This window comes from Antechinus flavipes, chromosome 2, assembly GCF_016432865.1.
Source record: "Antechinus flavipes isolate AdamAnt ecotype Samford, QLD, Australia chromosome 2, AdamAnt_v2, whole genome shotgun sequence".
NCBI classification, from domain to species: Eukaryota; Metazoa; Chordata; class Mammalia; order Dasyuromorphia; family Dasyuridae; genus Antechinus; species Antechinus flavipes.
This window is the reverse complement of record NC_067399.1, coordinates 580,275,837-580,291,892: the sequence shown is the minus strand read 5'-3', so window position 1 is coordinate 580,291,892 and position 16,056 is coordinate 580,275,837. Positions and strand designations below refer to the sequence as shown.

The window sequence follows — 16,056 nt, the reverse complement described above, 5'->3', positions numbered from 1 at the left end:
TTCTGAGAAGTCCAAGGACCTGCCTGTCAATAAAACAAAAAAAAATAAATTTACGAAGGAGTAGGGCATAACCAACATGGTCTCAGGAGACTTTTTCAGGGGCTCTCAAGATTTAGAGCCTACAGTTTTAGAAATGCTGATACACCATCTGTAAACTGTGAGAAACTTACCTTCCACTGCCTTCCCAGTGCAGAGGCACTGACCTGCCCGTGGAGTTTAAGGACATGTCTAAAAGTACACTGGCACATTTCCATTCATCACTGAAGTCAACCATAAATCTAATCATGTGAAAACAAGCATAAAGGGAGGCTTCTTGCTAAGAGGGTAGGGAAAAGCCCTCAGAGTACGTGAATTCTACTTTCTAGCTTACTTAAAATACTTCCTGGTCCACGAGCAGCAGTGTCACCCACTGAATCACAGGCCATCTGGGAAACCTACCTTAGGATGAGGTGGGAAAGCTATCTTGGCCACTCAGGCTGGTCCCCAGATCCTACTGGCTACTCCCCTTTCCCCCTGACATCCGTGGGCAGCTGAGCCTTCACTAGATTTGCCAATAGAAAAGAGCTCTGGATTAGCTCTCTCTGTGACCTTGGGCAGGTCTCCAGCACAAGAGAATTTTCAGGGCACTAAGTTCTAACTAGGACTATCCTGTGAATTAGAAGGGTACAATAATTTCAACAGGGAAGAGTTCTCAGAACATAAAAATGTCTCACTAAATCAATGTCTGAAATATAACAATCAAGTCAATACTTGGGTTTCTGGCATGAACGACCTTACTGGGTTACAATTAATTCTAAAGTTTTTTGTATTTTCCCATTAGCCTCAAAAAAATGGGGGTATGAATCATTATCTTAGAAAACCTTATTTTATTGAGCAGATAAGAATCATTTGCAATTAACACATTAAGTACAGTCCAGATAGACCATTAGCTATGGGGAAAAAAAAAACTCAGAAAACAGTGAAAGACAGACAGAAAGGGCAGTTTAGTTCATTAGAGTAGTTTTCAAACATACTTTTGCAAATACTAGATGTATATACATAATTAGGATGCTAATTACAAATAATTATTATCTACTCAAAGGCAAAAATCAAGTATTGGATTATCACAGACAACTCTGGGGCAACAAAAATAATATTCTGATGAACTGCTCCCTATTTCCACCAACATCAATTGAACTAACTACAGTATGAACTTAAATGATAACTACCTCCCACACCACAACTAGCACGTACTTAAGTCACTTCACTGCAAAGATCTAAATTCTACTGAGGACAATTATGAAATCTTCTACTAAAAATGTTTTCTTTCCCATCCCCACCCCCCCAAAAAAACCTACACAATTTTACTTTCTTAAAACAATGATTCCAAAAGTCTTATGCCTTCTCTTTAACAAAGTTATATAATTTCTTCTCTGGATGAAATTAAGGTGATTTTTTAAAGATTTGACTATAATTAGAAGGCTATGCAACTCTAAGACTAGGGTGAATAGTCTTGGGATACCAAAAATCACTGGACCACACTGAACATTTGATCAAAGTGATATTGAGGACACCGCCTGACATCAAGATTATCATCAAGACATACTGGTGCCTCCAACCTACATGCTGATTCTCTCCAACAATGATCTAACGACATTCCAGGATGAAGAAAAGTGGCCCTTGAAGTTCATCACACCACAAGAAAACCATCAACCAAACTATGTTCAAAGGAGTACATCTGTAGGACTCTGGATCAAGGAGTTTGGCTGAATGTTTGAAGAAATGGGAGGTAGAATAGTACAGTGGATTTGGAGTAAGAGGACCTGTGTCCAGTTACTGGTTCTATATTTATGATCCAGGTGACCTTTGGCTCTGTGAGCCTCCATCCCTTCTCCTGTAAGAGGAGAGGCAGAGGGTTGGACCAGACTTCTGAGGTCGCTCCCAGCTCTAAATAGAAGATGAAATGGGGATGGTTAAAATGATTAATGAAATAAGTAAACTCAGGAGCGTTACTGTCAGCTGCCCATTTGCTGGCTTTCTAAGAAGCTCGCATGGGATTATAATCACAAAGAACTGACAGGTAGCTTCTTACTTGAGATGGGTATTTCAAAAGTCCCAAGTTTTCAAAACTCTATGATTTTGGTGGTACATTGCAGATCATTAATGCCTCTTGGATTATGTTGATGGTTTTACAAAGAGGTTTTTGGGAAAAACTCACCACCCTGTAATCAATTTGTAGGTGAGCTTCTCCTAAAACAGGTTGTCCCTAAAACTGATACAGTCGAAAATATTAAGGTTCTCAAATGTGTGTTTTACCAAAGCCTATGGGGTTAAAATGTTACATATGGGAGTGCATCTCTGGCAAGTTATAATGTTAGTTAATAGGAAAATATTGACTCAATATAAAATTACAAATTTTTGCTTCACATACAACCTTTCAGGGACTTCACAAGTGAGGTCGAGCTGTATTTGGTTTTCAGAGGATTGAGGGAACAACTACCAAGAAACATTACTTCCAGAAGAACGCTTCCTTTAGCTTACTTTCCTGCCCCACCACCCACCCAATTTCCCAAAGAATCCTCATTTTAAAAAAATCTGTCCATAGCCAAGTGGCTAAAGCAGGAGGAGATAGTCACTAGCTCCAGCTACCCAGTCCCACAAACAGAACTGGGCACTCAGCCCTGGGCTCCAGAGTCAAGATCTTTGAACTCAATCACTTTCAAATTTAACAGAGTTGACTTCGGTGGAGATGGCCCCACCCCGGTAGCTGCCCCTCTTCTTCTTGGTCTTCTCATGTCGAAAGGACTTGCCTTTGGTGAACTTCAGGACCTCATTGGCTTTCTCTCCCCAATCTCCAGCTGCACCTCGCTAAGGAAAGAAAAGAAGTCATCACCAACAGAAGCTAGAAAACGGTAATGTACTACTCTCTCCTAGGGCAGTATCACCATTCCTTCCTTACCTTGGCATCAAAGGAGTTGTCAGCCACCCGAGAGTCGACCTCAACTTCCTCTGACTTAACTCTCCGGAAAGGGGAGGATGCCCTTTTTTTCTCTCCCTGAAAAAGAGAATTGAAGTATAGGGAAATGAGACCAAGAGGGTATCCTGAATTGGTCTGGAAATATTCTCCTAAATCCCTAGGAGATAGGATCTTCTAGCACCCATTGGTCATTTACCTTCTTTGTTTTGGGAACCGTGTTTGGGGTCTGAGGCTTTTGTTTCTTCACCTTAGGAGGAGTGTCCTCTTGGTCAGGGGTAGCATCCTTTTTCCTTTTCTTCCCAGAACCTTCTGGGCACACAAATTAGAAATATTCATCAAGAAAAAGCCTTGAGAGTTCAATTCTATTCCAACTTCCCCAGAGCTGTCCTAGATACTGAGTTGCTGAGGATATACAGATGGCCCCTCCTTCATTATTTCTCCCCTCCCCCCCTTTTTTTGAGGCAATCAAGGTTAAGTACTTTGCTCAAAGTGTTAGTGTGTGAGGTCAGATTTGAACACAGGTCCTCCTGACTCCAGGACAGGTGCTCTATCCACTGCACCACCTAGCTGCCCCCAGATGGCCCCTCTCAGGTCCTCCCCACGTCCTGACACAGACCTGGCTTGGCTGCTTCCTCTTCCTCCTCCTTGCGTGCACAACTCTTCCCATTCTGGGGTACTGGAGGGCAAGATCCATTGGCCACCAAGCCTGGGCTCTTTTTAAGTTTTGGTTTTTCCTCCTCTTCACTGGAGCTGTCAGAAGATGAACTACTCTCGGCCTTCGATTTTTTGGCCAAGGCAGGTTTAGGAACAGCAGCAGTGGTCCCCTTGGATTTAGTCACTTTGCTTGATGGTTCCTCCTCTTCACTGCTGGAGCTGTCTGAGTCTGAACTGCTGTCCTGGGTGGCTGCTTTGGGCGCTGGAGATGGAGCTGCCTTGGCCCCCACCTTGGGTTTGGATCCAGCTGCTGTAGTCTTTGTCCCTGACTGCTTCTCTTCCTCACTAGAACTGCTTTCCTCTTCACTAGAGCTGCTATCTGCTTTCCTGGGCAAAGGCTTCTGACTGGTGGCTGGTTTTGTGCCCACTGCTGGCCTAGCTGATGCTTCATCCTCAGAGCTGTCAGAGTCTGCACAGAAAGGGAGTAGTAGTGAGCAGACATCCCCAGGTCACAGACACACAGATTTTCTCTTTTCCCCACTGCTCCTAACTCCCTAACTTCCCCCTCCATACCTGAGCTGTCCGAAGAGCTTTCAGCAGCTTTTGTAGTCACAGCTGGCTTGGGAGTCGCCTTAACAGCAACAGCAGGTTTAGGGGCTGCTTTCTGGGAAGGTTTCTTCTCTTCCTCCTCTGAGCTAGAATCTGTGGGGAATCTATAGGATTAGAATGGGCCTGCAATTCCTGCCAAGGAAACAACTCTTGCCCCTCTGCTCTGTCTTGGTTCTGGTCTGATCTCCCTTCCCACCAAACTTCTTCAATAAGGGAAGACAGACAAAGATAGAATGAATAAACAGACACAAACATTACACCTGAGTCACTGTCTGAACTGGATTCCTTTGTAGCCTTGTTTGTCGCAGTCTTGACTGCTGCGGCCTTGGCTGATGCAGGCTTAGGTGTGACAGCTTTGACCCCTCCTGCTTTAGCTGAAAAGAATAAAGGTGTCTTATTTCCTGGTCCGTTCCTGGCTTTTCACCCACTACTTTTTGTCCCTCAATCAAAAGTTGAGCCCCTGTCCAAATCTATGCACACACCTGTGGCTATTTCCTCCTCACTGCTATCCTCACTGCTATCAGAAGAGTCACTGCTTTCCTCCTTCTTCTTAGGGGGCTGGTCCCCTGCTACCTTCTTCTTGGGGGGCTGGTCCCCTGCCACCTTCTTCTTGGGGGGCTGGTCCCCTGCCACCTTCTTCTTAGGGAGCTGGTCCCCTGCCACCTTCTTCTTGGGAGTTTGGTCCCCTCCCACCTTCTTTGATTGGGTGCAAGGGGGTGGGGGGACGGAACTGTATGGACCTGCTTAGAGGGACACAAAGAATAAAGAGAAAGAGATCACTAGCTGAAGTGCCATAGTCTCATTCTCTTGCTAGCCAATGATTTTTCTTCTCTTTTAAAAATTTCCTGAAGTTTTTCTTAAAGTGATAAAAAGCATCTATTTAAAACCATCAGCAAGCATTATATGTAACGGGGATAAGCAAGGAGCATTCCTAATAAGACCACATGAAATAAAGTTGCCCATTATTATTAACTCTGCTATTCAATATTGTGCTAGAAATGTTAGTTTTAGCAATGAGAAAAAGAAATTGAAGGAATAGGTAGGTAATGAGGAAACAAAACTATCACTCTTTGCAGATGATATGATGGTATATATTTAGAGAATCCAAAGAATCAAGTAAAACACTACAAGAAAAAATTAACAATTTTAGTAAAGTTGAAGGATATAAAACCACATGAATCATCAGCATTTCTATGTTATCAAGATAGCCCAACAGCAAGACATAGAAAGAGAAATTCCATTTAAAATAACTGTAGACAATTTGGGAGTCTAACTGTCAAGGCAAAGCCAAAACTATATGAATACAATTACAAATACAAAACACTTTTCACACAAAGTTAGATCTAAACATCTGGAAGAATATTAAGTACCCATAGATAGGCTGAACTAATAATAATCTACTTATTCAGTGCCATGCCAATTAAACTGCCAAGAAATTACTTTACAGAGCTTTAAAAAAAAAGAACCCAAAATTCATGTGAAAGAATAAAATGTCAAGAAGATCAAAGGAATTAAAGAAAAGAAAAATACAAAGGAAGATGGCCTAACTATTCCCAGACTGAAAACTATATTATAAAGCAATGGTCATCAAAACCATTTGGTATTAGCTAAGAAACAGTAGTGAATAAATTAGAGACACAAAATACAATCGTCAACGACTACAATAAACTAATGATTGATAAACACAAAGACTATAGTTTCTATCTTAAGAACTCACTATCTGACAAAAATTGCTGGGAATATTGGAAAACAGTATGACAGAAACTGGGCACTGACCATCATCTACCAAGATAAAGTCAAAATGAGTCTATGATTTAAACATAAAGGGTGATATGATAAACAAATCAGGAGAGCAAGGGATAGTCTACCTGTCAGATCTGGGCAGAAGGAAGGAATTTATGGCCGAAGAAGAACTAGAGAACATTATGGAACACAAAATAGACTATTTTGATTACATTAAACTGAAAAGTTTTTGCACAAACAAAACCAGATGCAGCCACGATTACAAGGGAAGCTGAAAACTGGGGAAAAAAGAATTTTATAGCCAGTGTTTCAGATAAAAGCCTTATTTCTAAAATATACAGAGAAGTGACTCAAAATTTATAAGAATATAAGTCATTCTCCAATTGATAAATAGTCAAAGGATATAGACAATTTTCAGAAGAAATTAAAACCATATCATATAAAAAATACTCTAAATCATTATTGATTAGAAAAATACAAATTTAGAGATTTACATGAACTTACGCTGAGTGAAGTGAGCAGAACCCAAAAAAAAAAGTTATACACAGTAACAACAAGATTATGAGATGATCAACTGTGATGGACTTAGCTCTTCTCAACAATAATGAGATGATTCAAGGCAATTCTAATATGCTTGAGATGGAAAATATCAATTATATCCAGAGAGAGAATTATGGAAACCAAATATGGATCAAAGCACAGTATTTCAGCTTTTTTGCTTGTTTTTTCTTTCTTCTTTCCTCTTTTGGTCTGATTTTTCTTGTATAACATGACAAATATGGAAATATGTTTAAAAGAATTATCCATATTTAACCTATATCAGATTACTTGCTATCTTGAGGAGGGAGAAAAATTTGGAACACCAAATCTCACAAAAATGAATATTGAAAACTATCTTTACATGGATTTGGAAAAATTAAATATTAAATTTGATTAATTAATTGGATTTTTTTTTAAAGCCTACTGTAATTTCACCTCCTCCAGACTAAGCATAAGTGTAGTAGTAGCACTAGGACATTAAGATTCTGAACTCAACTATATGTGTAAGGAAAACTTTGTGCCTGAATCCTAAAATCTCTTCTCATTTCTCTCTTCTCACAGTAAAACTGGGGCAGCTAAGTGACGCAGTGTATAAAGCACCAGCCCTGAAGTCAGGAGGCCCTGAATTCAAATCTGGCCTCAGACACTTAGCACTTTCTTGTTGTGTGACCCTGAGCAAGTCACTTAACTCTAACTGCCTCAACAAAAAAAAAGAAGAGAAAAAGAAAAAGAAAGAAAGAAAGAGTAAAACTTAAAACTGTACTGAGAAAGATCCACTTCACCTAGTTGTTCTGGAAAAGATATTCAATAAGCTAACCTCAGATTCAAAGAGTATATATACATATATATTTTTTCAGTTTTCATCCCTCATCTTCTGATACACTGTGAATATCCTGAAAAGCTTGGTTCTGAATCCCAATCTATAGTCTTAATTTTCATCACTGTGAATCCCAGAACAACAATCACCTAAATTATCATTGGCATCTCAATTTCAACACACAGAAAACAGAAATCATAATCTTCCTTCCAGTCCTCTCTTTCCCCTAAAAATCCCAATTTTTGTTTGGAACACTATAGCCCCAGTAATATAGGAATCATCCTTTCATTCAATCACTCGTCAAGTAAATTAATTCTACCCTCATTACATCGCTCTTCTACCATAACCATCATGGTAGTTCAGTGTATCTCAACTCCTCTCACACTTGGATTATAGGTCTCCATTTATTTCCAAGAGTTGAATCACTATATCTATGTTGATTCCCAGGGCTCTATATCCAGACTTACTTTTTTTGTTAGCTCACCAACTGATTTTTAATCCAGGTTGTAATCTGTATGTCACATACATTTCCAACTTAGTATGTATGAAGTAGAACCCATTTTCTTTCCCTCAAAAAAGTTCATCCCAATTCTTCCACAGAAACCACCATCTAAGTCACACAGGCTTAAAACTTGGCCTCATGGACTCCCAACTCCCACTTATTCCACAGATCCCCCTCAGTCAGCAAATGTTTTCATGTCTCCTTTTTCAACATCATTCACCTACTTAACTTTTCTGGACACTCATACAAACACCATCTTCTTCTGATCACTCCTCACTCTGCCACTGCAAGAACCTTTTAATTGGTCTTCCTACCTCATGTGTCTCCCATCCATCCAATCCATCCCCCATTTAGTTACATTAAGTGATTTTACTATAGGAAGGAGCACTCATATCACTACTCCTTCCCTTGCTCAGTAAAATTTGATGACTCCCTATTATCTTCAGGATCAAATGTAAACCCCTTCCTAACATTTAGTTTTTCATGGCCTCATGCTTTCTTTTAAGTCCTTTTTCCACTTTCCTTCCCTCTACAAACTCTGTAATCCAACTGCTCTGGCTTCTTGCTGCTCTATGCCTCCAAAAAAAGGCATAGCACCACTTGCTTCAAATACCATGTCCCCTTATCTCCACTTCTCTATTGTTTTACTGGTGTCCTTCAGGACTCAACTTAAACCCTATTTTATGCGGGAAGCCTTTTTTAGTTTTCCCATTGCTAAAGTTTTGCTCTCTGAGGTTACCATTCATCTACTCTGCATTTATCTTCCATACACTTGTCTCTTCTTACAGTAGTAAATATCTGAGACTGGGGCTTTTCTTTGTATCCATAATGCTTTATTTAATGAAGTGTTTAATAAATGGTACTTTCCTATCAAATTTTTTGTAAAGTGGCAGTTCAAATATTATCATCATGCTACAGATGAGAAAATAAGTTCAGACTGTTATGATATAAATTTCTTCTAGCTGCAGATTTATAGTGAGCCTATCTATAGTTGAGGGTCCTGGTAATTTAATGTTTATATGTAGCTTTTAAAAAATAATAACAACTAATTCCAAAACCATAGTACCTTAGCATGTGCTATTCTAACATTGAAGAACTACATTTCACCAGCCAGAGCAGGAGTGAACTGAACCACTTTTTGTTCTTTAGGGAGGAAAACAGAAGTATATAAGTCAGTCCAAAAGAACTGCACCCAAGGACAGGGAAAAGGTTTATTTAAGACTGGCAGATGGGAAATATGACTTTATGCTGTTGTATCAAAGTCCCAAAACAGTCTCCACTAGTTAACCAGAAAAAGATAAAGTGTATCCATCTTCAGGTTGAGGCAGAGATAGGATTCAGAAGTTCTGACCCTGACCCTGCTCTGGGGGTGGGGTGGGCAGGTGGGTATAAGAGCTTCCAGAGGTGTACCAACAGAACAACAGAGACCAGGAAACCAGTCTCCTTCTTAATCTCACTCACCCTGCTGGGCCTTGATGGGTTTTTTCTTCTGCTTCTGTTCCTCTTCTTCCTCACTGGAGGAATCATCACTGCTAGAACTCTGTGAAGCGGCTTTCACAGGGGTTTTGGACGGAGTTGGCTTCTTCAGGACAGCCTTAGTGATAACATACCAATCAATAGCAATGCTTAAAATGGGGATTTCCCCTCTCCTCCCCCAAGCCAAAGTAAAGAATTTTCAACCTTTTTGGGTGGAGCCTCAGCCGTCTCTTCATCTGAATCGCTGCTGCTGCTGCTACTACTACTGCTGCTGCTGCTGCTGCTGCTGCTTTTACCAGCTTTGCCATTGGCTAATTTTGAGGCAACCTGGGGAGTTGTACCTGAAGAGAAAATGGTTCACCTATTAAATGCTTACTATGTACAAGATCCCATACTAGATATTAAACGAAACATTTCCCCAGCAAAGATTGTTTTCTTCATATTATTCTGTTCCAACCCCCAAACAGAAAGAACAGAAATGTCACTATCCCTACAGTTTTGGGTGCTAAGTATTTTAAGAATCATTCAAATACATACTTTAACATACTTAACATGTATTGGTCAACCTGCCATGGGGGAGGGGAGACAAGAGGAGGAGATGGGGGGAGGGGAGGGAGAGGATGGGGGGAAAGGATGGGGAAAAGGCTTGGCAATTGTCAATGCTGTAAAATTACCCATGCATATAACAAGCTATAATTTAAACAACAAAAAAAGAATCATTCAAATATTTATGTAATCATTCTGATTAAAGATTTGTCAAAGTATTTGGTATGTACTCCTGCCATCCTCCATTTCAGGTGTAAGAGAAATAATACAAGAATTTTTCTTTTCAATAATTACATACTACCTTCAAATGAATCCCTGATGAAAGCCAAATGACTGTCTATCATAGAAGAAATGTGAGCACGTATGTTATGTTTGTGGGAGGGACAATTCTAAAACCCCAGATCACAAAATGACAAAGTTCCTTTCCTAAAGAAAAACTCACTTGAAGAAATAAAAGTACCTGGCTTAGCTGTGGTCTTAACTGGAGTCTTAGCTGTGGCTTTGACAGGAGTCTTGACTGGGGTCTTGACTGGAGTCTTAAGTTTCTGTTTCTTGGTGACTTCATCTTCTGAACTGGAATCGGAGTCGGAATCTGAGTCGGAGTCAGAGTCAGAGCTGGAGCTTTCAGCTTTCTTAGGCTGAGCTGTCTTGAGGGCAGGTTTGGCAGCCTTGGCTGGGGGCTTGGCTTCCTTCTGTCAGGAGAAACAAGTATTCAGCAAAGCACATCAGGGTGTCCAGACAAGGACATCTGGAACAGAGCAACATGGAGAATCCTATTCCCACCCTGACAACACACAAAACAAGTTCAGTAACGTTCAACAAGTTTAGGAAGCTTTCCTTTCTAATAGCATCTTTGTACCAAGTCTTACAGTAGACAAAGATTCCTGTCCCCAACTCCTCTGGTGAAATCCATAGAATCTAACCTGTGTAGACTTCTTCTGGTTTTTGCTTTCTTCTTCCTCACTGGAGTCCTCACTGCTACTACTACTCTCTGCTGCTTTGACAGGAACGGCTGACTTCCCAGGCTGAGATGTACCAGGTGGCTTGTTGGCTGAGGAAGAACATGAATTGGTGAGGAATTAGTCTTCTGGACAAGCTGAGTATTCCCAAGTGAGAGAGAAGAACCTTCATATACTTTAGCTAGAAACCACTATTTAGGAAGAACACTCTTCCTCCCAAAATCATCCCTCACCTAGTTTCTTGATTGGAGATTGTTTGGCCTCTCCTTTATGACTGCTGTCACCAGAAGCAGTGGATTTTTTAGCCTTCTTTGCCACTGGTCCGTTAGCCTGCAACTTCCGCTTTTGAGTTTTGGAAGACCTACTGAATGGGGAAAAAAAAATAAAATGTACTTAGAGAAGGGCTGGCCTATGACCCACTATTGAAGAAACAACTAGAGGTGGCAAGAGGAACTTACTTGAGCCAGAAACTATAGATATCCAAAAGGGAAGTGGCGTTGGGATCCTGTTGAACCTGAAAAGGTAGAAAGAGATAGAGTTGAATCCCTAAAATGTTAGATTTTTTGCAATCATACTCACAAAATTATATTTGGCTAAACTAGTCTACTGTTACAATCAGAATTTTGTGATCCCAATGTTTTGGATAGCTTTCCCATCTTCATAACATCTGCAAGTCTGATAAGATACTACTGTTTTCATTCAGATAAATTCAAATCACCAAACTCTTATTAAGCATCTACCACATTAAAGCTGCTAGGCAAACAACACCAAAAAGGACACAGATTCTGCTTTGTAAATAAGCAACTTACACATTTTGACACAAGGAACAATGTGATAGGAAAAAGAGAAAGGTCCAGGAAAAATTATAACGACTTTTATATTACATGCCTGAATTAACTGATTCTGAGGAAGAAATGGGGAAGGGGGGAATCATAAGGAAGGTTTGCTTCATTGAAGAGTGGCACCTGATTAAAGTCAGAGAAACGGAAAACAGTAGAAGGGGGGAGGAGGGAATGGAGTCCAACTTGGCCGGATCTTAGAATAACAATTCCCAATCATATTGTATTCTAAAGATAACAAAGTATTTTTCCTACAATCTTATGAGATAGTAAGTAGAAGTATTTTTTTTTGTAATAGAAGAAACTAAAGTTTAGAAAAGCTGAATGATTTGTATGTTGATTCAACTCAAAAATCAGCATTCTTTCTTCCATTCTAAATTTTGGGCTTGCAAATCAAAAGCAATTAATATGAAGTACCGATATCTACACATTTCGTGAAAACTTTAAGCCTGCGCCACTGAAACAAACAAAAAAAATGCATTCTTCTTTTGCAGGAGTGGCGGGCAGAAAGAATGCATCCATGGGTCTTTGGTAGAGTCATACACTTTTGAAAAGATTAGGCAAATAGTAAGTGGAAGACTCCTGGCACAAACACCCACAAAAATCAGCAAAAGCATTTATTACACACTATGTGCCAAACAAGACAGATGCTGAGGACACAGATACAAAAATGGAACAGCCTCTGACTTCAAGAGATTGACATGCTACCCCGGGCAGGGGTCTTCAAACTTTTAAAATAGGGGGCCAGTTCACTGTCCCTCAGACTGTTGGAGGGCCGGAATACAGGGGGGGAAAAAAAAAAAAACTGTTTTGTGGGCCTTTAAATAAAGAGGCCTGGGTGAGGGGGATAATCGTCCTCAGCTGCTGCATCTGGCCCGCGGGCCGTAGTTTGAGGACCCCTGATTGCCTTAACTGGTTGCAGTGGACACGGAAAGGTAGCCGGTGCAAAAGATGTAACTGATAAAACCGTAAGCACAATTCAGATAGGAACGGCCCCGTTAGTTTTCCCTCTCGGATCCCACAGACCTAGCTATTTTTAACCAGCACTTCTCGGGTTTGGTTCAATTAACTTCAAACCTAGCCAACAGTTACCAGGTGGTTCCCCTCTCCCCACCACGTCCACAAAATTAAGATCCACGTTTACCAGTTCTACAGCCTTGCCTCCATTTACCAGGTGAGGTCTCTGTGACCACGAGACCGGGAAATGACCACACTGTTCCAAAGTTAGAGCCCCAAAACCACCTTGCGTAAGCACCCCACTTTCCCCGGGCCCACGAGGGACCCCTTTTCCCCTAGGCCCAGGAGGAAACACGTGCTTTCCTCTATTTTATCGCCAGGTCATAAGAGTGTCCCTTTGCCCGCGCACGTGGGCACTCACAGTTCCCGTAGCCTTAGCGAACTTGCTTGCCGCCTCCGGAAACTGGTTGTCGCGCAGGAAACCGAGCACGAGAGGGAACAAGTCGCTAGGAACCACGCGTAACCCCTCTTGCTCCGCCATCCTCTAGGTCCGAAAGCGTCACTAGCGCGACTTAGGGCTGGACGTCGCACAGAATGAGATCATTCCGGAATGGTGAAGCTGAAGGGAACCGGGTGTTGCGTCACGGCCCCGGCGCCGGAAAAGGCGGGGACTCAGACCCGCCCGCCCACTCCAAGAACCCTTCCTTTACCTTTTCCTCGTCAGCCGCCGTTCCAAACCAGAAATCATGGCAATGAAAAAGGCCCCTCAACGAACACCGCTGGTCTTGTCTCCTTGGTAAAGACGAGGCAGTGGCGTCATCGCTCCGCCCTCTTCCTGCCGCATTGGCGGGAAAGCTCAACTGTGGGCTCGGCCGCCACCTTGTCAGGGCCGGGTGGGCCTCCTGCTAAGTACTTGTCACGCAGACGTGATTTGTGATATTTCCAGCGAGCAGCTTAAGCTCGCCTGCAAAATGAGGGGGTGGGACTTAAGAGACCTAGGGCTCCTTTTGGACTAGCCTCGTCCCCTCCCCCCTGGTTGTTCACTATCCTGCTCACAGGCTCCTTCCTGCTTAGTGAGCCACCCCCAAACTCCTGGCGATATGTGTGCAAACTAGGGACGATGAGCAAGCCCACCCACGGTTCCTGAAAGAGCAGCAGGGCTCCACAACCACCCAAAACACCCCTCTGGGGACAGAGGTTGTGCTTCTTCAGACGAGGGACCGTCTTTCTGCTTGTAATTAATTGTATTCCCAGTTTCTAGGACAGTGCCAGGCACATAGTAAGCGCTTAATAAATACTTGCTGACTGGCTGGTCTTGAGGTTCTTTCCAGCTCAGACAGCTTGTGTTTCATAGGAAAAATCTCCGTTCCAAATTATAAATTAAAATCGAAATATATAAAGTCAGGTCATGCAAAACAAGTTCTCACATTATTCTCCAGGGATAGAGGGAAGAGATAATAAAAACTAATAAATAGCACCTACCCCGTTCCCGACACTGCAATTATTTCTTTTAATCCTCCTGGCAACCCTGGGAGATAGGTACTATTATCTCTATTTTAAAGATGAGGAAATTGAGGCAAAGAGGTTAAGTGACTTGTCCAGATCACAAAGGCTCCATTTAAGGCTAGACTTGAATTCAGGTTTTCCTAACTTTAGAGGTGGCACTCTATTTTATTGCACCATCTAGCACCCAGAGTTCTAGGAGTGCATAGCCTATTTTATCGAGTCCTTTGTAATTGCAATTGTAATTGTTCTTTGTGTGCATCAGAAATCCTAAATTTTTCTAAATTTATTATAATCCATTATTTTGTGAGGCAATTGGGGTTAAGTGACTTGCCTATGGTCACACAGCTAGTGTTAAGTATCTGAGATCAGATTTGAATTTAGATCCTCCTGAATCCAGGGTTGGGTTTTTACAATCCTGTTACTGTATACATTTTTCTCCTGGTTCTACTCACTTCACTTTGTGTCAGTTCATGCAAATCTTCCCAGGTTTCTCTAAAGTCATTTCCTTCATCATTTCTCATTGCACAAGAATATTCTATCATTTACATACCATAACTTATTCAGCCATTTTCTAATTAATAGGCATCCAGTTTCCAATTATTTGCCACCACAAAAAGATCTGCTATATATATATATATATATATATGTATGTATATATATATGATTGTACATATGGGTTCTTTTTCTTTGACCTCTCTGCACTTAGTATCAGTAACTGAGTCAAAGGATATGAATAATTTAATAGCTTTTGGGTCATGGTTCCAAACTGCTATCCAGAAGAATTGGTGCAGTTCAGAGTACCATCAGCCTAAACAATCTGATAGGTGTGAGATAGAACTTCACAGTTCTTTTAATTTGTATTTTGCTATAAATGATTTAGTTAGAATTTTTTTTTCATGACTATTAATGGCTTGGATTTCTTCCTCTGAAAACTATTTGTGGGGCAACTAAACGGCAAAGTGAATATTGGCCCTGGAGTCAGGAGCACCTGAATTCAAATCTGGCCTCAAACATTAACACTTCTTAACTGTGTGATCCTGGACAAGTCACTTAACCCCAATTGCCTTGCCAAAAAAAAAAAAAAAAAAAATTTTAAATAACTTATTTGTATCCTTTGACAATTTATCAATCAGGGAATAGCTCTTATTTTTATGAATTTGAATCATTTTCCTATATATCTTAGACCTTTTTTTAAAGAAATATGCAGCAAAGATTTCTTGGTTTCCTGCTTCTCTTTTTTTCTTTTTAGCTGCTTTAGTTTTATTTGTGCAAAAATCTTCTAATTTTATATAATCAAAATTAACCATATTGCAAACACATCATCAGGTTGATGTAGTTATCCAAAGGTGAGATTTAGGACCGGCCATTCCAGGGTGGTGGTAGAAGACATACACTAGAGAAGTTACAAAGATGAAATGGACAGGCCTTGCTAACAGATTGGATAGGAGAGGGTGAGAGATAATGAGGAATCCAGGATGACTCCTAGGTCGTAAGCCTGAGAGACAAAGTGAATAGTGTTCCCCTCTATTCTAACAGGGAAGTTAGGAAAGGAATTTTATGGGGAAAGGTAATGAGTTCTGTTTTGGAAATATTGAGTTTAAGATATCTACTGACATCCAGTTTATGGTATCAGAAAGACATTTGGAAATCGGCCATTGATTACAGGTCATCAGAGTTCTGAGCAGAATAGGTAGATTTGAGAATCAGCATAGACATGGTAATTAAATCCCTGGGAACTGTGATCACCAAAGTTGTAAAAAGGGAGAAAAGAAAAGGGCATAGAGTAACATCTACTGTTAGAGGGTGTGATCAGCCTAATACCTTTTCTCTCCCACACTCCTTTAGAGCCTCCTAAACACCAAGTTAGCTCTGGCAATTTTCATCTCATTATTAATGTGGACATCTCTGTAAAGTATACTGCCAAGGTAAGAGAACTCATTCACAGCATTCAA

General features: G+C 40.9%; 1 protein-coding gene across 3 annotated transcripts; it reads right to left on the bottom strand.

Moving 5' to 3' along the window:
- Positions 1 to 846: 846 nt before the first annotated feature.
- Positions 847 to 13,171, bottom strand: NOLC1 (nucleolar and coiled-body phosphoprotein 1). 3 transcript variants are annotated; one of them, XM_051981284.1, is made up of 15 exons: positions 13,020 to 13,171; positions 11,261 to 11,316; positions 11,036 to 11,166; positions 10,767 to 10,894; positions 10,304 to 10,535; positions 9,502 to 9,638; positions 9,283 to 9,415; positions 4,883 to 4,959; positions 4,702 to 4,852; positions 4,480 to 4,593; positions 4,184 to 4,312; positions 3,573 to 4,079; positions 3,153 to 3,265; positions 2,939 to 3,034; positions 847 to 2,847 (listed from the first exon to the last, which is right to left on the bottom strand). In XM_051981284.1, the coding sequence occupies exons 1-15, from the start codon at positions 13,137 to 13,139 to the stop codon at positions 2,689 to 2,691; spliced, it is 2,283 nt and encodes a 760-aa protein (XP_051837244.1). In that variant the 5' UTR covers positions 13,140 to 13,171; the 3' UTR covers positions 847 to 2,688. The 3 variants fall into 3 exon arrangements, with proteins under 3 accessions (XP_051837244.1, XP_051837242.1, XP_051837243.1); XM_051981282.1 differs by having other exon boundaries at positions 4,702 to 4,959; XM_051981283.1 differs by having other exon boundaries at positions 3,153 to 3,262; positions 4,702 to 4,959.
- Positions 13,172 to 16,056: the final 2,885 nt, after the last annotated feature.